At 62.6% G+C, this 22408-nt stretch overlaps 3 protein-coding genes across 5 annotated transcripts in view; 2 read left to right on the forward strand and 1 right to left on the reverse strand.

Moving 5' to 3' along the window:
- STK11 (serine/threonine kinase 11) overlaps positions 1–9976 on the forward strand; it is a 45865-nt gene extending 35889 nt beyond the window's left edge. Inside the window, exons 9-10 of the mRNA XM_052800851.1 lie at positions 7636–7868; positions 9432–9976. Coding sequence (XP_052656811.1) covers positions 7636–7844 — 209 coding nt within the window. The 3' untranslated portion in view covers positions 7845–7868; positions 9432–9976. The remainder of the gene's footprint in view (positions 1–7635; positions 7869–9431) is intronic.
- Positions 9977–11326: 1350 nt separating this feature from the next.
- CBARP (CACN subunit beta associated regulatory protein) lies at positions 11327–18629 on the reverse strand. Of its 2 annotated transcripts, none has more exons than XM_052800849.1 (10): positions 18462–18629; positions 16151–16222; positions 15354–15499; positions 15180–15241; positions 14648–14813; positions 14401–14575; positions 14033–14185; positions 13459–13666; positions 13165–13348; positions 11327–12871 (listed from the first exon to the last, which is right to left on the reverse strand). In XM_052800849.1, exons 2-10 carry the CDS (start codon positions 16196–16198, stop codon positions 11683–11685), a joined length of 2331 nt encoding a protein of 776 aa, XP_052656809.1. In that variant the 5' UTR covers positions 16199–16222; positions 18462–18629; the 3' UTR covers positions 11327–11682. The 2 variants fall into 2 exon arrangements, with proteins under 2 accessions (XP_052656809.1, XP_052656810.1); XM_052800850.1 differs by having other exon boundaries at positions 16151–16325.
- A 490-nt stretch (positions 18630–19119) lies between these two features.
- Positions 19120–22408, forward strand: ATP5F1D (ATP synthase F1 subunit delta). Of its 2 annotated transcripts, XM_052802237.1 has the most exons (6): positions 19120–19356; positions 20068–20221; positions 20700–20788; positions 21239–21366; positions 21985–22028; positions 22279–22408. In XM_052802237.1, the coding sequence occupies exons 1-4, from the start codon at positions 19135–19137 to the stop codon at positions 21359–21361; spliced, it is 588 nt and encodes a 195-aa protein (XP_052658197.1). In that variant the 5' UTR covers positions 19120–19134; the 3' UTR covers positions 21362–21366; positions 21985–22028; positions 22279–22408. The 2 variants fall into 2 exon arrangements, with proteins under 2 accessions (XP_052658197.1, XP_052658195.1); XM_052802235.1 differs by lacking the exon at positions 21985–22028.

Consider the following 22408-nt stretch of genomic DNA (forward strand, 5'->3'; position numbering starts at 1 on the left):
GTGTAATTAGAGGTACCTGTGACTGACCTTTCCTTGTGATAAAGAAAGCCTTAGTTTCTGTAGTTCAAGACTAACCAAAGTGCTTTAGTGTTTCCTTAATGATGGCCTGGTGGGCTTCTGTGGACCCAAGTAAAAGCAAGGTCTGGTTTTACCAAATCCTGCACCTGAAGACCTTGTTTTTCTCTTGGTTTCCTGGTTAGGCAGAAGTTGCTTTTTTGAAGCACTATCATGGAAGAATAAAATGTCAGGCCTTGAATTGTAACAAGCCTCAAATTGTACCCAATGCTCAAAATTTCTTTGGGCAACAACTTGAAATAAGGTTGGCTTCCCAGGCAGTGCCTTCCAAGGGGAGAAGGAGAGAGGCTGCTTTGAGCCCAACTCGCTAGGCCAGCACTTTGCTCCGTGCTGTATGACATCCTTGGGTAACAGTCCCCAACAGGGTGGCTGTTCAGATGTTCAGCCAAAAGGATATGTAGGTGGGTCAGAGGTGGAGCCTGCCAAGATGAAGGGAGCCTCATCAAAGTGAAATAGATCTATTTCCAAGTGCTGATTCACTGGTGACAGTCGGGTAATTTATAACCTTTTCTAATAGAACTAATGTCCCAGTGCCAGCTGGGTGACCTGCAGAGCTCTGTCCTTTGCTCTCTTCTTACATCCTGCAGACTTTTGTGCTAGAATCTGACCAAGGCCAGGCCTTTCCCTCACAGCTTAGTGGAGGCTTTTTGAAAGGAGGGATCCTCTTAAAAATGCGATAGACTCACTGAAGCACGTACTTGATTGCTAGGTCCTTTCTACGTGCAGAAGCAGGAGAGAAGAGGACTTGCCAGATGCATTCCCTGTTGTCAGAGGTTAGCCATTTTCCTCTGCAAGAGCTCTCGCTGGGAACAGCCCATGCATAAGTGCCCAAGATGTAATTCTGCAGAAATGTTGGGGCTGGAAGCTCCATCACAGACAGTGGGGCCTGAGCGTGCTGATGAGGCTGCCAGGCTTGAAAATCCATAACCAGCATCACTTATATCCCTTTCTAATTTTACATTTTCCTTTCTGAACTGGCTTCAAGAGGCAGAAGGAAGGTACAGTTGGTCTGTGCATGCCTGTAATGTCCCTTGGAGGGCTAGCCTTCCAAGGTGATAACCTCTGTGAGAGTAGATCTGTTGCTCTTAGTACTTGACTATCTCGCAGCCAACCCAAGAGCCCACAGGACAGTCTGTTACTGCTTTTTTTGGCGTCAGTCTAGAGAATAAGCATGTGCATGTCTCTAACAGTGCTCTGTTGCTTCCCTGTGCATTCCCAGCTGCAGAGGAGGAAGCTGAGGCAGGGCTTAGAGGACAGAGCGGAGCACTGAGCAGTCATGACAAGCTGTTTGGAGAGGAAGCCATGCTCCCATCAGCCATGGGTGCAGAAGAGGAGCATGAAGCTTAGCCTAGGCCCCAAAGCCACTGCCCTCTTGGGCTTCCCAGGGCCTGAGCTAATGGCAGTGGCTGGAGAGTGCAGGGTCATCTCCTTGCTTCCCCCAAGCTTCACCAGGATCCTACCGATCTCCAGGACAGTTGTTTTATTTCCAAAGCAGATAACTTTGTTGTGCAAGGGAATCATTCTTTAGTTTTTGGCTTTGTATTTTTAAGCAAAGGGTAGCTGTAGGGGTTCAGCATGCTGCAGAGGAAGATGGTTTGTGACCCCTTTCAGAGTGGGTTACTTGGCTTGTGAAATCCAGCCCATTCCTGCAGACCTGCCCCACAAATGATTTTGTACAGAAGATGCGTTCCTGTCTGTTCTCACTCTAGTTAAAAATGTTTTGTTTCTTTTTAACTTTTCCAGTGGTGATTAGCCTGCATTGCTGTCTGGTTTACACACTTCAGTGTGATTAAAAAGTGGAAGCTTAGGCAGACTTTCAACATCAGAGAGTGGTTGTGTCCAGCAGGCCCAGGACAGAGCCGTCTGTCCTGTTTGCTGTTGAGGGTCTCTGGCCTGCGGCGCTGCAGCTGGGTGTTGCAGGTTATCATCTGCATTTGGAAAAAACGCCATGTTCTGCCCTTCCTCTGAAGAAGAACAGCAGAGCATGCAAGATCCTCTTCTCGGTTGGGTGAGGGTTGGTGCTGAGTCCTCCGCACTGAGTGGGCGAAGCATCGTGCCCACATGTGCACACCTTTTGCTGTTCGACTGTCGGTGTCTGCTCCCAGGCCTCCTCCCGCCGTGGGTGGCTGCGACTACATCCCATGGGCAGTGTTACTGCCCCATGCATGCCCAGGATCCTGGCCTGAGCCTGGCCCGTGCTGGCGCAGGTGCTCTTCCAGCAGCCATGTCTATCTGCCAGCTGATCTGGATGTACCCACACACACAGGCAGGTGACTGTGGTAGTGGGAGATCATCTCCAGAGCGGTAATATCAGCTATTATACACTCCTAATGCAAACAGCAGTATTTAAACCCAAATAAGAGCTGTCATTTCAGAAGATGACAGGCAAATTACTGGAAGTTTTTTTAAGTTCTTGTAACTTGTGCTGTTTCAGAGGGATTAGAGACCTAAAGATTAATTGTGGCCCCATAGACCAACACTTCCCATGTTAGAGTTACCCAGGGCGGGTGGGCTGGACGTGATTTTGGTTTAACTTAACTGGTGAATAGTGACAGCTTTTAATCTTTCAGTTATTTCAAGAGTTGTTGCTTAATTGTTTAAGTAGATAGTAAAATAAAGCATTGTTTCCAGCCAGTCTGAGTGTCCTCTTCCCAGCACTTGGGTGTTATGCTTTTGTAGTGTTGGTGACTGTGTTGCATGCTTCTATGAAGGGTGGGTTCTTTGGGGGCTATCAAACTCAGCAGTCCAGATGTGGGCTAGAGCTCAGGAAGTCCCCAGGGAACCATCTGGAGCAGGAGCAGGATTTCTCTATACTGGATGTTCCTGAGCAGCCATCGCTGTCAGGCAGAGCCCTGGCTTAGGTAGGTCATTGAGTCTGAACACGTGTGGCTCTACCACCGTTGATTTGGGAGCATACTTGAGCATGGAACAAATTCTTCTCCCTCAGATAAATCACCTCTGGCTTGGCTTACCCTAGAAGGGACAGAAAGCATAGTCCAGTGTGCCCCCAAACCCAGCAGTAACAGATTTGATTTGGACTTAAGCACTGAACAGCTGGGAACTGGTCCACTGAGATGGATCATTCTCTCTACCCTACAACTTCTGATCAGGCTGTGACAGAGGTCAAGCTGTTCACAGGACTTGTAGAGATCCCTTAAAATAAGGCTGTTCCCCCTTTTGTTGTTGTTGTTAAGAGGGGCTGGTGAGATGGGATACGAAGGTGCAGTTTACAGGTTCAATGTTTGTGATGGACAGGAATCCCCTCACCAGAAGCGCAACACTCGTAACAAGCTCCTGGGGGTGAGGAAGGAGCCTAGTGTGTGTACAGTATGCTCTGGTAGGCTTGCATGGTATTTGCAAAGGCAGGGGGGCAGCTTGCATAGAGAATAAATGTGGTTTTGTGTTTTTTGCATTTTTTTGTGGTTTTTGTTTTTTTAACTGGGTCTTCCTGCAGGATCCTTTTGAACTTGCTCAGCTCCATGAGAATGTTACATTTCTAACGGTGACGCCATATTAAAATAAAAATTTTAAAAAACTTGTAAATGACTGATCAATTCAGTTGTGGTTCTTCTGCTGGGCAGCGAGAGCAGGAGTACAAGTGACTCATAGGTGGGAGTGGGTGTTCAGTTTGGGAGGGGAAAAGAGGGAACCTCATTAAATCTTGCATTCTTCAGAGGAAGAAGGGGCTTTGAGAATGTGCTTTTATTTTTAAAGGGTTATTTAAAGATTTATGCAGCTCTGTAGAGAGCTTTAAATGTTACATGCCCCTGGTTCAATCGGTGTTAAACATCTCGTCCGAGGGAAGTGCTGAGGAGAGAATAACTGTGGCATTGAGCACGTGACAAAGCATCCTCTCCAGAAGTGGCTGCCCCCTCTTATTTGGAGAGAGGCAGCATATGCAATAAATGGATGTAAGCATCTTGCTTGTTGCTTTTGTGCTGCGTTTCAGATTTAGAAGGCTGTGCTCTGCTTTTTTTTCTCCCCTACCATTAACCCCTTCCTCCGCTGCAGCCCAATCCTCCTGCAGAGGCAAATGGCTGCATAGCTTGATTCTGGGTTTTTTGTTTCGCTCCCTTAGCATTCAGACTGAGGCTGGAAAATAAAGCCAGGACTGGAGTCTTTAAGTGAAGCCTGGTGCTTGAAAAGGTGCGTTTCTAGCTGCAAATCATGTGTGTGTGTTTGTGTCTGACAAACACAGCAATTCAAAAGCTCTTCATGGTTTTATTTTGAAGCCTTTTTTGTGCCTGAATGAGCTGGATGGAGCCATTAAGAAATGTGAGAGGTGGCAAGGACGAACATGCACGTTCTCAATGCCTCTCTCAGCCCTCCTTTTATTTATTTTATTTTTAGCACTGTTCAGCTGGTAATGGTAAGGTAGGATATAGCTGTTCGAACAGACACAGCACTGGGTCACTGGCTTCCGTGTGGGCAGACAGTTGCCAAGACTTCATCCCATGTTGAATTTTTATTTTCATTAATTTGAACGTCAGCAACTGTCATTGGTGAAGGAGGTAAAATTAGCTTGCAATTCTCCCTCCCTCCTTGGTATCCATAATAGACTCCTGGGACTGTGCTTCTGAAGCAGGGTGGGAGGGGGAGGAGGGAAGAGTCACACAAAAGACAAATGAACTGTTTGGATTTTTTTTTTTTCCCTCCCCAGTCAGAAATGTTAATTGACTTGGCCTGAGTTCAGCTGAGGGAGGGGAAGGATAAGTGTTCAGCTTTGCTCTGAATGGGGTTATTTGAGGCTCTGCAGACGTGCAGTTGGGATGTAGGGAGAAGAGGAAAAACCCTGAACTGGGAGGGGTGGGGGGTGGCCAGGCTGCGCTGCTCTCGGGCTGCAGCCTGACCCACGGTGAGCTGCTCTGCTCCGAGTCACTGGGGAGAGCCCCGTCCCTGGAGGAGCTCTGGGGCCAGCATGTCCCTCTTTTCTGGAGGAGGTCCTAGAGCTTGGATGCCTCAGCCCTTCCTAGCAAGTCACCCCCTCTTAAGGGGTCAGAAGCTGGAAGCCGATCAGATCGATAGCAGGTCCGTAAGTGCACAGCCGGGTAGAGCTAGCATTTCTGCTTCGTGCTCCTGAGCCTCTCGCCTTGCCAGTCATTTTCAGAAAGTATTTGAGGTAATGACAGATGTCCAAGGTACCTCCATCCTTTGTGGTGAGCTGTGCAAAGGTGTTTCTCAGGAGGTGCAAGGCTGGATGGCCCCCCCTCGGAGCACAGTGGGTGCCATCGGCTGTGGCAGTGATAGGCTCGGGTGCACGAAGGCAGCAGCCGTCGCTGGCGAGTCAATCCTTGGCTCTTCTCAGGGCAAGGCAGAAGTGCTCAGGTAAGCAGCAGCAAGCCAATAACTGGGAGCTGTGTCAAGACTTGGTGGAGCTGTCAGGGAGGGATACAAGGAGCAGCTCACCAGCAGGTCTATGGGGGAATCAGTTGCACTTGTAACGCAGAATTTCTCTACAACAGGCAGATCCATCCCACCCTCCCTCTCTGTTTTTGAGCCCCTGTCCCGAGCCTCTGGTGGACAAGCAGTACCTCACCCTGCTTTGCACGGCCAGAGGCCCAGCTCTGGCATGCTGGAGTGTCCAAACCACAGCACCGGGAAGGGGCTCCCGAGCTCTTAGCAAGCCGGGAGTGCAGCTGACTAGCTTGAAGAACTGACTCCTTTGATCTGTAGATCAATCAGCAGGGTAATTTCTCAAGGTAATGCCTGCCTGGGCCCAGCTCTACAGCTAAGCCTGCTTTTAGGGGGAGAAATCCACTCCCTGGTGAGCACCCTCGTTCTCCGGTGCTCGCAGCCTGTGCCAGGCCAGGCTGGCCATGGCAGTGCTCAATCTGCTGCCTGATTTCCAAGGATGTGTTTTTACTCTAGCCTGCTGGATATTGCCCTGCTGCAGCCTGCACTTTGCTCACGGTCTCTGCACCGGTGAGGCTTTACCAAAGCTGGTTCCCACCAGGCAGAGGGGCTGTGGTCTGTGCTGGGTCCAGGCTCCTGCTGCCTTTGCTGCTTCAGGTCTCTGCGAGCATTCAGCAAGGCTGATCCCTCTCCCCAGCACGAGCCCTCCAGGGAGAGGAAGGTGGGTGCTGAAGGTGACTTTGTCTGAACAAGGTGACCTCTGTGTCCCCTTGCAGCTTTTGTTTCCCAAATGACTCTTCACCCACGGAGGACATGCTGCGCGTAGCTGCCGGGCTCCCTGTAAGAGCCATGTGGGGATGGAGGCCGGGAGCGGAGCAGACAGGAACCCATGTAGCCCTGCTGCCGCAGCGGTACCTAGGAATGATGCGGTGATGTGGAGGAGTGCAGGGGTCTGAGGTGGACCCCCGCTGTTCTCCTCCAGAGGAAAAGCAGCTCTCCCATCACCCCCATCCCCACCTGTGTCCCCTTCCTCCCTGAGCTCAGCGGCGGTGGGGTGATCATTGGCGCAAGTACAGAGAGATGACGTGCCGTTCGGCCTTGGCAGAGAAAGGATTGAGCATCCTTTAAAGAAAATTATACATAATCGTCTTACAGCCTTCGCTTCCACTCAAACCTCTGAGTCATAACTGAAGGGCCCTGGAGCATGACGTTCCTGCTGGAAGGAAATTGCCTCGGCTGGATCCGGTGGGGGGGAGCTGGGAACCTGACGAATCCTCTCATCAGCCCTGCGTCTGACCAGGGGATGCGCCGCGTTACTCATGGGAGCACGCTGGGCTGCCTGTGCGGCGGCGTCCCGTCCCACTCCAGGCCGGGGCTGTGCCGGGGGGGCCCTTCGTCACTCCCTGGGTGAATGGATGTGACCCGAGCCCCGGTCCAGCCGTGGCAGTGGGGGCAGATGCTTCTAGAAATGGCTCTTGATCTGCTCTGCTGAGTCACGCTGAGCTGGCCTGCAGAGGAGGGGAGAGGGGCTGATTTGAAGCCATTCTCCCATCTGGGTGTCCCCTCCAGGGGACAGTGGCATGCCTGAGATGCTGCATCGCTGCCTAAACAGGCAGTGCCCCCGGCCCCTGCCACGGCCGTGCTGCTGCAGGTGAAGCAGACCTTCCCGTCCGCTGCGAAAGCACGTTGGGCCCCTGGGTACTCCGAAGGTCGGTGGATGGGGCTGGGACCTGCACCCTCCTCCAGAGAAGGGTGGAGGAAGAGGAGTGACTTCCTCCACTGCTGCCCCTCTGCTCCCCGGCCAGGAGCCAGGCTGCTGCCTGGGGGTTCAGGGTGGGCACAGCGGCTGCCCGGGAGGAGGAAGGGGGCATGCCGTTCTCGAGGTCTGGACCGGCCCTGCCCGTGGTTCTCGCTTGCTGCCTCAGGTTTTCTTTTCTCTTGTCTGCTGGGGACTACCAGCTGCTGTGTGCTGGAGAAACGGGTCCTTGGTGGGAGCGGGGAGGGAGATGCAGTCTCGGGCTCCCTGCCTTACGCGTCCACTGTTGGGGCTACCTCTCCTGTGGTCCTTGAAGGCATAGAAACAAACGGGTTCTGATTTCCCTCAGGAGCAGCCTGTGTTCCAGGCGATGGGAAGGGTTGCTCTTTGGTGGAGGCGATGCTCCAGGGTCACTGCCCTCCCTCTGCCTCACCGTCTCTCTTCCCTTGCAGGACAGGTGCCTGAGGAGGAGGCAGGGCAGAACGGGCAGAGCCGTGGCAAAGGGCTGCCCAAGGCCGTGTGCATGAACGGGACAGAGACGGGACAGCTGAGCACCAAATCGAAGGCGGAGCGGCGGGCGAGCGCCTCTTCCAACCCCTCCCGCAAGGCCTGCTCTGCCAGCAGCAAGATCCGCAAGCTCTCCACCTGCAAGCAGCAGTGAGGCGGGAGCCCCCACTCTGCACAGGTACGTGGGCAGCCCGGTCCCCACGGGGAGGGGGTGGCCACCCTGGGTGACTGCCCAGAGGGGGGCAAAGGGGAGACATCAGAGCCTGCCCCAACCGTGGGCAGCAGGAGGGAGCTTAGAAAGGGTGTTTTGTAGTTCTGGGTGTGGAGAGGGGAGAGGTCTGGGTCCTGAGCACCCCTCTGCAAACGTCCCTGGCAGCCAGAGTCTGGATCCCCTGCGGTGTTGGCGGGGTGCAGAGCCCAGTGGGGACCCCCCTGTGCTCCCTGCGCCCTGCTCTGCTGCCTGCCTGGCTCTGCTCTATCCCCTCCTTGCAAGCTGCTGCCACATCAGGCGAGAGCTGCTGTCGTAATCATTTCTCCCCTCCTGGGCTGCAGTCAGGCTGTATGATGACAACCCCCCTTTCCCTGACACCGGAGTCCCCCGCTTTCTCCCCTGCTCTGCTCCCTGCTGCTCCCAACTGGGGGGAGCACAAAGCCTCCGGCGTGCGGAGGAGCTGGGATGCTGAGCACCGGGATGTTTCCAGAGGTGTCCCTGAGAGAGGCGCCTATGGGACCTCCCCACGGTCCAGGAGGTGGCTGTGTCACCCGTGGCCAAGCCACTGCCATGCCCAAGCCCCTTCCTCTCCTCGGGGAAGCTGAGCATCCTCCCTGCTTTCCCCTCCTCCTTCCGGCTCTTTCCTCCTCTGCTCCGCAGCCCTGTCCCCTTCTTCCCACCCCTCATTCATAAGTGAGCCAGCAATGACTCATGTTCAGCGCTCATCCACCCCCGGCCTCACGCTTGTGCTCGTCACTGGCGCTCTGTGGGGCTGAGGCTCTGTTATCTGTTTGGATCACGATCAGCTTTGTGGTGTGAAAAAAGCCAGAAATAAAAGCCCGTTCCTCCCCCTGCAGCTGTCAGACCCGCGCTCAGCCCCTGTAGCAGCTTTCATCTTTAATTCATGGCTGGGAGTGAGTCACCTGCATGGGGAGTTACTGTATTGGCAAGCAAATGCCTTGGATCTGGGTCTCCCTGGGGATCTGCTGCTCCTCTCGCCCCTTCCCACCCGGGTACCTGGCGTGGGGGCTGCGCAGCAGCTGCCCAGCGGTTTTGGGAAGGAGAAGGTCCGTGCAGGCTGCCTGAGCCTGGTTCGGTCCCTGCCTTCGCTCTCCTCCCGGCCCTCCCACATGCACTGCAGGGACGGCCGGGCTGGAAATCACCCGCTCTTGCGCTGCCCCCCGCTTTAGCGCCTTAAAACCTTTGAAAGAAAAAAAAGCGCTCTCCTCTCCTTGGCATAGATGAAGTTCCCTTGACTGCGTTTTTCCCCTTGGGTTTTTGCTTCCCGGTTTCGGGGCAGGTCCGGGTTACCTGGCCGAAGGGCTGTGCAAGCACGCCCACCCCTCCCGGGGACAGAGCAGGGACCCCAGGCCCCCTCGCTCCCATCCGCACGGTGCTGTCGGGAGAGGGAGACCTGCAGCAGGGTGCGACCTGCCCGTGGGCCAGGAGCGGAGCAGGGGCTTGCACCCCTAGTTTGGCACCAGCCCTGCCCTCCCTAACCCCCCCTCCCCTCTGTTCTCCCACAAACAGCATCCCAGGGCCCGGGCCAGCCTGCGTCCCCCATCCTCGTCCCATCTCTGCCTCTCTCCTGGGAGTGGACTGTGCTTGCGATCCAAAAAGAAACCAGAGGAAACCAACCAAGGAAACCGCCCCCCACCTTCCCTGCGGCCCCCCCGCTCCGGACAGCGCCAGGAATCAGAAGCTGACGGTGGCCAGACCCCACTTACCACCTCGGAAGATGAAATCTCCGGCTACGAAGATGCTGCCCCTCCTCCCCAATCACTCTTTGCCAATCAAGACACTGATTCTGTTTTTAATTTTGCGATGGGAAGGGTGGGATGAGCGGGGCCGGGGTGCGGTGGGACCCGTGCCCCTATCCCTGCCGGGCCTGGCCGTGCCCACCCTGGCTGTGTAGAAGTCGTGCAAAGCCATTGCCGTGCACTTTATGTTTTAGACTACTGTTATATATTATATATTTTCCTCTTTTTTTTTTGTTTTGTTTATATTTGCGGTATATTTAGAGATTCCTACACATCGTGATGTGTTTAAAATAAACCAGATGAGGAAAAAAAACAGGTATTAAGACAAAGCAAAACTCTATTAAACCTGCATGCTGTAAAAGGGCTCGGAAAAGGGAATGGGTGCGTTCGTCGTCTTTTTTCTTTTCTTTTTTTTTTTTTTTTTTTTTTTAAAGAAAATAAAGTGAAAACAGCGAGGTGGGTTTCATGTCCTTCCTCCTGCACCAAGCAGGGTGGGGGGTGTGGGCTGGGTCTCGGCCAGCCCCAATTTCTGGGGGCTCTGCTCCTTTTGGGTGGGTGCAGGCCCCCCCCAGGCAAACCCTGCTCTTCTGGGAGCAGCTGTGGGAGTGATGCTGGGGTGGGAGCGGGTCCCTGCCCTCCCCAGCAGCTCCTGGGCAGGGGAGGACACTGTCCCTGGGGGGGGTGGAAGGTAAGAAGCAAGCTCAGAAAAGTCACAGTTTGGGGTTTTTTTTCTCCTTTGTTTATAGACTTAAAAATGCTGAGTTGTAGTTAGTGCTTTGGACAGAGACTTTGCAGAGGGAAGGAGCGACCCGGCCTCTTTACTTGCATGCAATTGGGGTGCTATGGAGGGGCGTGGGGGGGCCCCAGCTGTGCCCTGCCTGCCCCTCCTGCCTGCCCCGCTGCTGAGTCTCCCAGGTAACATGTCTTGGGCTTTTTTTTTATCCCCCCCCCTCCTTTTTTTCACCCATTGTTTGAAACACAAATAAAAACCCAATAAAAAGCTAACCCCTCCTCTGGAGCAGCAGCATCCACCTCTGTAAAAATCAATAAATATCGTCTGAACGCCTCCAGCCCAGCACTGAGCTCCCGGGGAGGGCAGGGGGGTGCGGAGCACTTGGGGGTCACCCACGGCACATGCTGGCCCAGCCCCACGCTCTGCTCTCGCCCTGCGTGCCCAGGCAGAGGGGACAGCACCGGGGCAGGCGATGGGCAGCCCCCACCCCTACTACTGGGGGTATTTACAGGGGGGGTCCCAGGGCTGGTCCTGCCTTCCCAGCCCTCGGGACGCTGCTGCAGGGCTCAGAGCTCACCCGTGCCCCCGTGGGGGGGGAGGATGCACAAGCCCCTCGTGCATCCTCCTGCCCCAGCACGATGGCCCCAGACCCCCCGGCTTCCAGTTTAGATCCCAGGCTCCCTGCAGAACTGGGGGGTTCGTGGGCACAAAGAGGAGACTCCCCCCTCCCCAAATAATCGCCCCCCCTTGCCAGGGTGGCACCGTGGCATCCCTCAGCTGGCTGCAGGGAGGCCCAGCTCCGGCCCCTTCGTCGTGGGGACGTTTCCCGGCCGGACGGGAGGCATTATTGCTTGTAAAAAAACCGGAGAGAGAGAGGGGAGAGAGCGTATCTGCTACACAGCTCTGCCATGAGGTAAGGATTGGGCCTCAGCTGGGTTTGGGGGTTTATTCGCAAAGTCCCTCATCGCTGACCTCCCGGCCAACGCTCCGCTCCACCTCTGTGCCCCAACCCTCCCGCTCCGGGCACCCCCAGCCCGGACCCTCCGCTGCCGCCTGGCACCTCGCTCCCGGGAGCGAGGGGGCTCGGCCACCCCACGCTGCAGGACCTCTGCGGTGGGGAGGGGGGGGGGATACACAGCCAGGGGACCCCACGCGCCCTCCTGGCCTTCCCCTGCCAGGGCCACCCTTCCCGCCGGGCGCCGGGCACCGCACCGGTGCCCACGCCGGCAGCAGGAGGGGATGGAGCCCCCGAATCCCTGTGCCGGGGTCTCTCCCCCTCGCGCTGGGCCTAGACAGGGCTGTGGTCGGGGGGGGCATCGCTGGCCGCCACGGCCACCGTGCGCTCCGTGCTCTCTCCCGTTTTCCTCAAGTGCCCGTAGAGCCGCTCCTCGAGGCCGCCGGCAATCTTGTCCATCAGGTCCGAACCGGAGCCCAGCCCCAGGCACCTCCCGGGGCCGGGGCAGGCATCGTCCCCGGGGGGCTCGGAGCCAGCCTTGGGCTCAGGGGCCACTTCTCCGGGCTCCTCCACGATCACCTGGATCTCGGGGTCGGGAAGCGCCGGGGCGGGGGGAACCCCGTCGGCCGCCTCCGCCGCCTCCTCGTCGCCGGCGCTGACGATGCGGGGCAGGGGGCTGTGGAAGCGGGCGTCCAGGGGGTAATTGGCACTGTCCCCCCGGCGCAGGGGCGTGCGGTGCCGCTCCAGCGCCGGGTAGCGCACGCCGGGGTCGCTGTACTGCTTGGCGTGCTGCCACTGCTTGCGGAGGTGGGTGCGGGAGCGGTGCTTCCCCCGCAGCGGCGACTCGTCGAACTGGGGGTCGTGGCGCACGAAGGCGTTGAACAGGGCGTCCGTCTTCTCGTCGATGCTGTAGTCCCGCCGGGGCGGCGCGTCCCGCCCCGGGAACATTTGCCCGTACGGGGACCAGGCCAGGGGGCTGTGGGGATGGGGAGGACCCCCACCCGCTGCGCCCCGGGCCATGCTCCCCTCCTCTTCCTCCTCCTCCTCCTCTTCTTCCTCCTCCTCCTCTTCTTCCTCCGGCTCCCGGCCCTCGAAGCTTTCGAAGATGGTACCTTTCCGCCCCGCGCTGGTGAAGCAAATGCGCTTCTCCGAGGCCGTCTGGTCCTTGGGGGGTCCCTCCTCGCCCCCCCGGCTGGGCGCCTCGATGGAGGCGTAGCCGCTGTCCATCTGCAGCAGCTTGCGCGTGCCGGACTCCGACTCCTCCGGCTTGGGGCGACCCCAGAGCTTCTCCTCGGGGCCTTCGGCCTCGTCCAGGGAGGAGGAAGGGCAGGGGGGCATGCCGCCGGCGGAGGAGACGCTGTCCCCGCCGTCGCTGCGCACCGAGTCCTGGTCGTTGCTCCGCTCGGAGGAGGCGTACAGCTCCAGCGAGGCGCGCAGGCTCCAGATGTCGTGGTAGGCGCTGGGCTGCTCCGGGACGCCGGCTTCGCCGGGGCTGCCCGCGCCCCCCTCACCCGGCTCTAGCCTGCGGGCACCACCCCGGCGTCACAACGGGGACGGGGATGGACCCGGCGAGCAGCAGGCTTTGCAGCGGTGTCGGGGTGCCACGCGGTCCCCCATGCTGTCCCCACCACCCTGCCCGTACCCCGATCCACCCTCCCCATCACCGGCTCCCCCCGGACCCTGCCGCCCCCCGGCCACCCCACCAAAGCCACGTGAAGGTGGAAGCCCCCCGTGCATGGGGCAGCGCAGGGTCCCTCGGTGCCTTCCCGGTCCCCGGCTCGCCCGTCCCCGTCCCCTCTATCTACTGAAAAATACCTGCCGAGAGAGGGTGGGGGGCTGGCGGGGGAGGGCAGGAAGGGGCCGCCCGCGGGGTGGAAGGCCACGTCGTCCGTGCGGGCGATGTACTGGATGATGTCGGTCTGGTGGGGGTCCCGGTCCTCCTGGTCCATGCTCTCGCTGGCCGCCCGCTGACGCTGGAACTGCCGCCTCTTGGGGGACCCTGGGAGGGGGCACAGGGCAGGGCTGGGGGGTCAGTCCCATCCCGGCACGGCGAGCCCCCCCTGCCCACGCGTCTCCACGTGCCCAGCACATCCCCGCAGTGGCTCCCACCTCTCGTGTCCAGGCTGGACGCCCGCTGGGTGCTCTCCAGCTTCCACTTCTTGATCTTGAAGTAGGGGCTGGCCCCGTCCAGGCTGGCGTGGCGGCGCAGGCGGGTGAAGAACTGCAGGACCGTGCCCTGCGCGGGGGCCGGGGGGGGCTCCCCAGGGCCGGCGCTGCCCACCCCAGCCGCCTTCCCGCTCCTGGGCGCTGCTGCGAACTGGAGGCGTGGGGGGGCCGTGAATGCCTGCTCGGCTCCAGGCCCCCCAGCCCCCCCAGCCCCAGCTCGGCTCCTTTGTCCTGCTCCTGCCAAGCTCGGCTGCAGCAGATGCACAAATGTCCCTTGGGGCAGGGGATGGAGCGGGGGGGGCAGAGCCCGTTTCTAGCTGGATGCCCACATCTCTCCCCAGAGCCCTGGCATGGAGCAGGGGGGCAGGCAGCCCCCCCAGGGCACGGGGCCGTCCCTGGGCTAGGGAATCGGGGTGGGGGCAGGATGGCTCCCCGGAGCTGCGCAGGCTGCCAAGGCTGGAGAGACCCTTCCCCTGCCCGACCCTGGCCCTGCGGCCCCCCCCAGCCCGGCACTCACCGAGGGGCCCTCCCCAGAGTCGGAGGAGGCGGACGGGCTGGCCTCGGTGAAGCTGGTGTCCACGGTGGAGTTGTAGGTGTCCCCAGGCAGGGCAGAGCTGGGGCACACGGCATGGCTGGGGATCGCCGGCTGGGGCAGGGCCCCCGCGGGGGGCTGCAAGGCAGAACGTGCTCAGGGGGCTTTGCACAAGGGTCGGGCAGCAGGAGGGGACCCCCCCCGCCCCGAGACCCCCCATCCCTGCGTCCAGCAATGCCCTGAGCCTCCCACCCCAGGTCCAGCGGTGCCTCCTTGGGGAGCTGCAGGATGCCTGGACCCCATCCCGCCGTGTCCCACTGGTCCCCTGTCCCCCCGGGGTGCTGGGGGCTCACCTGGAAGATGGCGAGGCCAGGCTTGGGCGGGGGCAGGCGGGGGGTCATGGCCAGGCTGTTCTCGCTGGACTCGCACTCGTGGATGGTGACAATCTTGAGGGCGGGCGGCGGGAGGTGCAGGTGGGTCAGGCGGGCGTTCTTCAAGTGGTGGAAGTCCCCCTCTGTCAGCGTGTACCTGCAGGGCACGCCGGGTTAGGAGGGGTGGCCCTGGCCCCCCACGGCCCCCCCCCCCAGCCCAGAGCTTCACCTCCTCCCCTTCTCCTGGGTCTTTTTGCCCTGGTCAAAGAGCGCGGCCTCGTTGAAGGAGACGCGGCGGGCGGTGGAGGAGCTGGAGGAAAGGAACCGCTCGTTCTCCGCATCCCGGTAGCTGGAGGATGACAGGCAGTCAGGGTCCTCCACTTTAATGGTGATATCTGTGGAGAAGGGGGGGGGCTCAGCAACCAGGGTCCCCCCTGCCGTAGTGCATGCCAGCTTCCCCAGCTGAGGCCTGGCAAACTCGCCGCACCCGGGGTCTTGATGCCAGCCTGGCGGTCTTTGCTCCCGGCCCCCAGTCCTGCTCGCACAGCTGGGGCACCACTGGGATGGGTGATGGAAGGCACAGGGGGTCTCTGGCCATCCCTGCCCCAGGCCTGGGGGCTGCACCCAGGAGCGGGGAGGGCCCAGGAGCTGCTTTACCCCCACCAGGGAGCTGGGGGTGCTGCTGGGGCTGCAGCTGGTCTTACTGGTGGGTGATTGCTGGCAGGCCACGGTGGCACCCCCGGCCCCACCGTGGCACTCACCCTGGGCTGGCTGCGAGTCGTCCAGGTAGGTGGTGTTGGTTTTCTCGGGGTCATCGCTGGCTCTGCAGGGAGAGGAGGGTCAGTGGTGACCCGTGCTGGCCCCCCCCGGCCCCCTTCAAGGTGCCACACACCCCGTGGACAGCGGCATCGCCTGTCCCCGTGGCCCGTCCCCACCTGGAGTGCCGGCGGTCAGCCTCGCAGCACCGGCGGCAGACAATCAGGATGCCAGAGAGCAGGACCAGCGTGCCCCCGATGAAGATGGAGAGCAAGGCGAGGAGCAGCACGTAGCCATCCTGGGGGGACACCTCGCCAGGCACCGCCTGCGCAGGGTGGCAGGGGCTGAGCCGCGCGGGGGGACACGGTCCAGCCCCAAACCCTGCCTCACCGGGGTGGGTGCCGGGGCAGCCCCCTCCCGCACCGCGGCTGACGCCGAGCGCTGCTCCCCGGAGACGCTCGCGCTCCCCCGCCACCCCCGGGCCTGCTGCCGGCTCCGGGAACCTGCCTTCACCAAGGCAACCGCAGCCGGGGCGGTAGAGCCGGCAGCGGCCCCCGCGCCGAGCAGGAGCGGGGATGGGACCCTGGCCCTGCCCCAGCGTGGGGGTCGGTGCTTGCACCCCCCCCAGACTGGCAGCCCCAGCTGTAGGAGAGGGGCTGATCCGGCAGCAGCACCCAGGCCCCCTTAGACCCCCAGCACCCAGAGCATCTCAGGGGGCTGCTGAGCACGTCGGGGGGGCTGCACAGGGCACAGAGAGGTGTCACCCACCCCCAGGACTGGCAGAGCAGGGTGGGCGACAGCGGGGCTGGGTGGCTGCTGCCGTCCCCACCCGGGCGCAGACCCCAGCCCCACGGCAGCCACGCAGACCCCACACCTCCCGGGCACGCATCCCCCCCCTCCCCCGGGACCCCGAGGATGGCAGCGTGGGCAGGGGCAGGCAGGGACGGGCAGGGACGGGCAGGGTGGCCCCACTCACCGTGGCGCTCTCCGTCGCGTTGTCCCAGGGTGTCGGGTCATCGCTCATGGTCCGTCCCGGCCGGAGCGCGTCCTGGGGCGGGGGGAGACAGAGGGGGGGGTGCCGGGGCCGGGCCGGGGACGGCGGCGGTGGGTCCTGCCCGGCCCCGGGCCCTGCCCGGCACCGCGGTGCGGAGCTGCCGGGAGGGACCGGGAGGGAGGGACCGGGATGGAGAGATGGAGGGAGGGATGGAGGGAGGGACCGGGATGAAGGGATGGAGGGAGGGTGTGGTCAGGAGGGAGGAGGGAGGGAAGGACGGAGGGTGTGGTGAGGAGGGATGGAGGGAAGGTGGCTCCGGAGGGATGGAGGGATGGAGGCAGGACCGCTGCCCCTCTCAGGGGAGCCCCCTTGCCCCCGGCTGGGCACAGCCCCTGGGGTGGGACAGGCACTGCTCCCCCCCCCCCCCGCGCCCAGCCCCCGGATTCGTGTGGGGCACAGACCCCGTCCCTGCACCCGTGGGGCCCACGCCGGCAGCTGGTGGAGCGAGGCCATGCTGCCCACACCAGCCTGGCAGCCAGAGCTCCCGAGTGGTGGCCGGGCCCGGTGGCCACAGCTGGCCCGGGGGGGCTCGACCCTACCCCAGGGTCCCCCCCGAGATGGTGCACAGGGACACAGTGCTGCCCCAGCGCCACCATCCCCAAAGAGCTGCGGGGCCAAAATGCGGCCCCTGACACCCAGGCACCGCTGCTGGGGGTCCGGGCTGCCCGGCCCCTGCCTGCGGAAGCTCGGGGGGGGGGAGCAGCGCCTGGGGCAGCTCGGCAGGGAAGGGCAGCAGATGGTCACCCCACACCCTGCGTGAGTGGAGCCGGCGTGGGTGTCGCTGGAGCGCAACGGGTGACACTTCTGAGTCAGCCCGACAGCGGCTTCGTCACCGGACTGTCCCCACGCAGGAGGGGACGGGGCTGCCGAGGGGCCCACGGGTGATGGAGAAGGACTGAGCCCCTGAGGAGCGAGAGCCGACGGGGCCAGGGGACAGCCACCTCCACACCCCCTCCGTGGCATAAAACCCACGGCCTTTGGCCACCCGGCCGAGACCTCCTCGCCCTCCCGTGCCGCCCAGCACGGCTCCAGCAGGGCTCTTCCCCGGGACCACCGAGCTCCAGCTCCCACTGCGGGTCTGTGTGTCCCAGGCTGCTGGGGCTGAGCTGGGGTGGGGGATGCTGGTGTCGGGGGAGCCCCCAGGGTGGCGAGCAGGGATGGGCGTTGCGCCGGCCAGGGTGCTTGGAAACCGCTCAAAATCAGGTCAGCGAAAAATGTGAATGGAGCCCGTGGCCGGGTGGGAAAAGCTGCTCGTGGGGACAGCGCAGGGGGTGACCATGTCACGGCCGGTGGCGAGAGCCGGTGATGGCTGCGCTGTGCAGGGCTGGTGGGCGGCCCTGCCACGGTCTGGGGTACGAACCCCTCGGGGGGATATCGGGGTGCTGGGGGCCACCCGGGGCAGAGACACCCCCTTGCCTGCACCCACCCTCGGGCGTCTCTGAGCTGCTGGGGTGAGCGGGGCAGCACAGGGTGTTGCGACCCCCAGGAGCAGAAGGGGGGGGCCCAGCTATGGTGGGGGCACGGCGGGACCCCGGGCCTGGCACGGGGGGGGGCCCCGGGGGAGCAGGCTCGGGGCTGCGGCTCCACGCGGGACGGGATCCCGGCGGGGCAGCCCCTGGCCCGAGGCGGGGGGGGCGGCGGGGGGGGCTGGGGTGAGCGGGAAGAATGTCCCTCCTGTTCCCCATCATGGAGGAATCCCGTCTCCATGGCGATCCGGCGGGAACAGGAGGGCCATTGTCTGGAGGAGGGGGCCGGTCCCCGCGGTCCCCGGGCTGCCCCCCCCCCGGGCGGGGCCGGGACGCGGGGCCGCTGCCCAGGGCCGGGGGGGGGGGCGTCGAGGCCGGGGGACCCCGGTGCTGCCGCGCTCCCGCAGGTGGGAGCGGCGTGGGGGGGGGGGACCCGCTCTGCTGCCCCTGCCTGCAACGGCCCCCCCGGCCCCTGCCCGGCGGTGGGGGGGGGGGGTGCAGGCAGGGATGCAGGCAGGGATGCGGGAGGCAGGCAGGGATGCAGGCTGGGCTGTGGGGCAGGGCTGGGAGGTGTGGGATGCAGGCAGGGCTGTGGGGCGGGGATGCAGGCAGGGATGCAGGCAAGGATGCAGGCAGGGATGGAGACGGCGAGGCAGGAGCCCCCGGGACCTCCACGCTCGCTGGGGCGTGATGGGCTCGCCCTCGGCCGGCCCGGCTCGGGCTGTCGCGATAGGGGCTGTCGCGAGGCGGCGGGGCCAGACACTCACCTACAACCGGGACCGGGGCTCCATCGCCGCCGCCGCTGCGCTCGGTGCGGCGGGGCGGCCCCGGGATTTATGAATGAACCGGAGCCGCCCCCGCGCGGCGCGGGCGTCACGTGGGGACAGGGGCTGCCCCGAGCCCTGCCTGCACCAGCCCTGCCTGCACCAGCCCTGCCTGCACCTCGACCTGCCTGCCTGCCTGCCCCACAGCCAGCCCTGCCTGCCCCACAGCCCCCCCCCCCCCGCCCCCGAGCCGGCGCAGCCCCCAGCCCCTCCTGCCCCAGGTGCCCCCGGCACCGCGGCCCCGGGGGTGGCGGCAGGTTGTGCCCCCCCCCCAACTCCCCGCAGCCCCCCGCGGTGGGGCGGGACGGCCCCCCCCCGAGCCGGCGGGGCACGGCCGGAGCTGGAGGGGGGGTGCGGAGGAGGAGGAGGAGGGGGGGGGGGCTGCCCCTCGGGCCCCATCGCCCCGCAGCGGCGCCCGGGCGCGGAGCGGGGTGGGGGGTCCCGGGGCTCTGCGGGGTCCCGTCCCGTCCGTGTGTGTTGCCCCCCCCCCCCCCGCACCGATCAGCGCGACGAACAGCGGGCGGGCCGCGGGAACTACAACTCCCATGCGCCCCCGCGGTCCCGCCCCACCGCGGCGTTCCTTCCGGCCGGCGGCCGGCGCCCCACAGGCTGCGTAATGGCTTATGCGCGGGGCACGCTGGGAGTTGTAGTCCCGCCGCCGTCCCGCCCTGCCCCGCGCCGCCCGCTCGCCCTTGCCGCCGCCGCCATGTTCCGTGCCCGCCGCCTCCTCCTGCGCCTCGCCGCCCGCCCGCCGCTGCCGCCGCCCCGCGCCCGCGGCTATGCCGACCCCGCCGCCGGGCCCGTCCCCATGGCCTTCACCTTCGCCTCACCCACGCAGGTAGGCCGCTGGCCCGGGCCCGGCCCGCCGTAACCGGCCCCCCCTACCCCCGCCGCTCCGCCATCCCTCCCGTCCCTGCGGGCGCCCGGGACCCGCCGCAGCTCTGCCGGGGCCCGCGGGGTGACCTTCACGTTCTTCCAGCCCCCGGCCCTTCTGCTGGAGCCGACGAGGGGCACGGACCCTGCCCACTACCCCCCCCCCCGTCACGAATGCTGGGGGGGGGGGACGGCGGCCGGGGCTCGCCGCTCTCCCCGGGGCAAAGGCGCTGGGGACGGGGCTGCGGTGCCGGGAGGTTTGGCGCTGCCTGGGCAGAGCTGAGCGGGATGCCGGCACGGCAGGCTTGCGGTGACGGCGTCGAAGTCTTCCCCACGTTCTTCTCCGGCTTCTCCCGGCTGCGCCCGTCGCTTCTCGCCTGCTCCCGGCTTCGTGTCTCGGCGTGCCGCCTTCCCGCCACCCGTGCCCCTCGGGAGGCTCTGGGCGCTTTCCCACTCCGTCTGCCGGGACCCTTCCTCCAGAGCCCGGCCCCGCTCCCACCCTGTGAAGGTCCAGGCTGCCCTGGTCGCACCTTGCTGTGCCTTAAACCTGCCGGCTGCTGGGAGCAGGGTGCCCACCGCATCCCTTGCCTCTCCAGAGTCGGGGGGAGCCACCTCTCTCCTTCCCCTCCGTTCCTGGTGACGGACTGTTCCCATCCACTCTGCTCTCCCCGGACAGGTCTTTTACAACGGTGCCAACGTGAAGCAGGTGGACGTGCCCACGCTGACCGGCTCCTTCGGTATCCTGGCCTCTCACGTCCCTACCCTGCAGGTCCTCAAACCGGGAGTCGTGACGGTCTATGCTGAGGATGGCACGGCCACCAAGTATTTCGGTAAGTAAAGCAGACGGAGCTGGGGAGGAAGGGAAGCCTGCGGGGGGGGTGAGGGGGGGCGTTCTCAGGGCTTTCACAGGGGAGACTCTGCCAACCAAGGTGTGCCCTGATGCGCTTGCAGGGATTTCTGCTTTCCCAGCCACCCAGGGGCTGCTGGAGGCTGCCCTGCAGGGCCGGGGATCTGCCCTGGAAGATGGGGCTCAGTGTGAGGCCATGGTCTGGGGTCACATTTTCTTGGTTCTGCTCAGGCTCTCTGGGTGCATCCCCTGCTGTAGCTTCCCTTTTGATAGGAAACAAGTCCCTACGGGACTTGGGAAGTGTTACGGGAGGGCATCAAGGTTTTGTTTGGGCAGAGGGATCGTGGAGGTTCTGGGGATGAGCTTGCCCGTGCCGTCCTGTGTGTGGACCCCCAAACGAGGCCCATCTGGCAGCCCTGCCTGCGCTGCCTGACTCGGCCCCTGCTGTTGTGCCTTTGCAGTGAGCAGTGGCTCTGTCACGGTCCACGCGGACTCCACCGTGCAGGTGCTGGCAGAGGAGGCGGTGACAATGGACATGCTGGATCTGGCTGTGAGTACCCGGCCCCTCATGGAGGGGAATTTGCTCCCTGCTTCTCTCGTGTGGGGTGGTTGTCTCGGGAGTTTCCTGTGGCTGCGCAAAGCATGCCCCGACCAAGGGCTGTGCCTTCACCCCCAGCTTCCCCATCACCCACTGATCGGGATCAAAGGCTTGGAGCTCCTCCTCAGTGAACTCTCTACAGGCTGTGGGGAGCAGAAGCCGCACAGTCGTTAATCCTTCTCCAGGCTGCTTCCCTCCCCTTGGACAGATGCTGGTCTTGCCCCTCCCCACCCCTCTTAGTCTTGGGAACAGCTTTTCCGCAGCAGGGCCTGTTGATAAGGTGTCTGCTGCCAGCCTTGTGTTGTGGGGCTGACGACTGCAGTGAAGGGAGCGGGCTGCAGGACAAGTCACCCGTCCTGCGGTGGTGTCTCGATGACACATTCCTTGTGCTCTCGTGTTCAGGCTGCAAAATCAAACCTGGAGAAGGCTGTTTCAGAGATGGCTGCAGCATCCGATGAAGCAGCTAAAGCAGAAGCTCAGATTAAAGTAGAAGCTAATGAAGCCCTTGTAAAAGCCCTGGAGTAGTTAAGGTGAGTGTCACCTGTATCCCGGCTGAGACTTCCAGACCTGCTCTGGAGACGTGTCCCTGCTCCGTGCTGCCCGTAGGGAGCTTCGTCTCGCAGCAGCCAGGCCTGCTGGGCAGCGTGCGGGTGGACGAGGGTTTGTGCCTGGGTTTCAGGGAGCAGTGACACAAAAGCTGTCCTTTCCCGTGGTCGGGTGTCAGCTCTGGGGGGGGGGGTCGTGGGGGGCCCCTGCCTAGAGCCAAGCCGGAGCCGCTAGATGGCAGCAGGGCCCGGTGCTGTGCCGTGCCGTGCTGTGCCATGGTGCTGTGCTGTGCCATCGCACCGCGGGGTTCAGCCCGACACCGGGACATGCTGGGAGGCCAAAGCCACTGGTGGGGCCTCGCTGCTGCCTCCAGGTCCCCGCTGGGACAGGCCACACCAGCGGGCAGCTCAGGAGCGGTCTGGATGCTTGGGGCCCCGGAGGGAGAGCGATGTGCGGCCTCTGCTCTGTGTACACTCCCTGCCACTAAAAACAAACAGCTTCTGTCTCAGGGGAGGCAAGGCTGGGCTGCTTACCTCGTGGCCCCTTTTCCCTGTACCCTGCTAAGACTGTGCCTCATCCCTCCTCTTCCCACGTGCTGGCAGTTGGGAGACTTACTCTGCGGCAGCGTGTGTGCTGTGCCTGGCAGGTGAGTCACGAAAAGCCTCTCCGATGGCCTGCCTGGAGCAGGTACAGCAGGGCAGCGGCTCCCCTGCTGTCTCCCTGATCTCTGGTCCCTGTGCTCTTTGGCCCGTGAGGTCAGGCCCAAGAGAGCCAGTGGCTCTTGTTTACTCGCTGCGGTTTAACAGCCTGAGCCAGCGCCAAGCCCTCGGATCAGAATCCACCACTCTGCCGACCCCACCCTGCGTTAAAACCAACTCCACTTCTGTGTGTTGCAGGAATTCCACTGTCGATGTAGAGAAACCCCAGACTGTCCTACTTGTCCTGGCTTCCCCGATTGTACAGATGGTGCGGGACAAATGGAGGCGGAGAAAACGCTCTGATCAATTAAAAGGAAATGTAATCCTG

Source organism: Harpia harpyja, chromosome 11 (genome assembly GCF_026419915.1).
Source record: "Harpia harpyja isolate bHarHar1 chromosome 11, bHarHar1 primary haplotype, whole genome shotgun sequence".
Taxonomy (NCBI): domain Eukaryota; kingdom Metazoa; phylum Chordata; class Aves; order Accipitriformes; family Accipitridae; genus Harpia; species Harpia harpyja.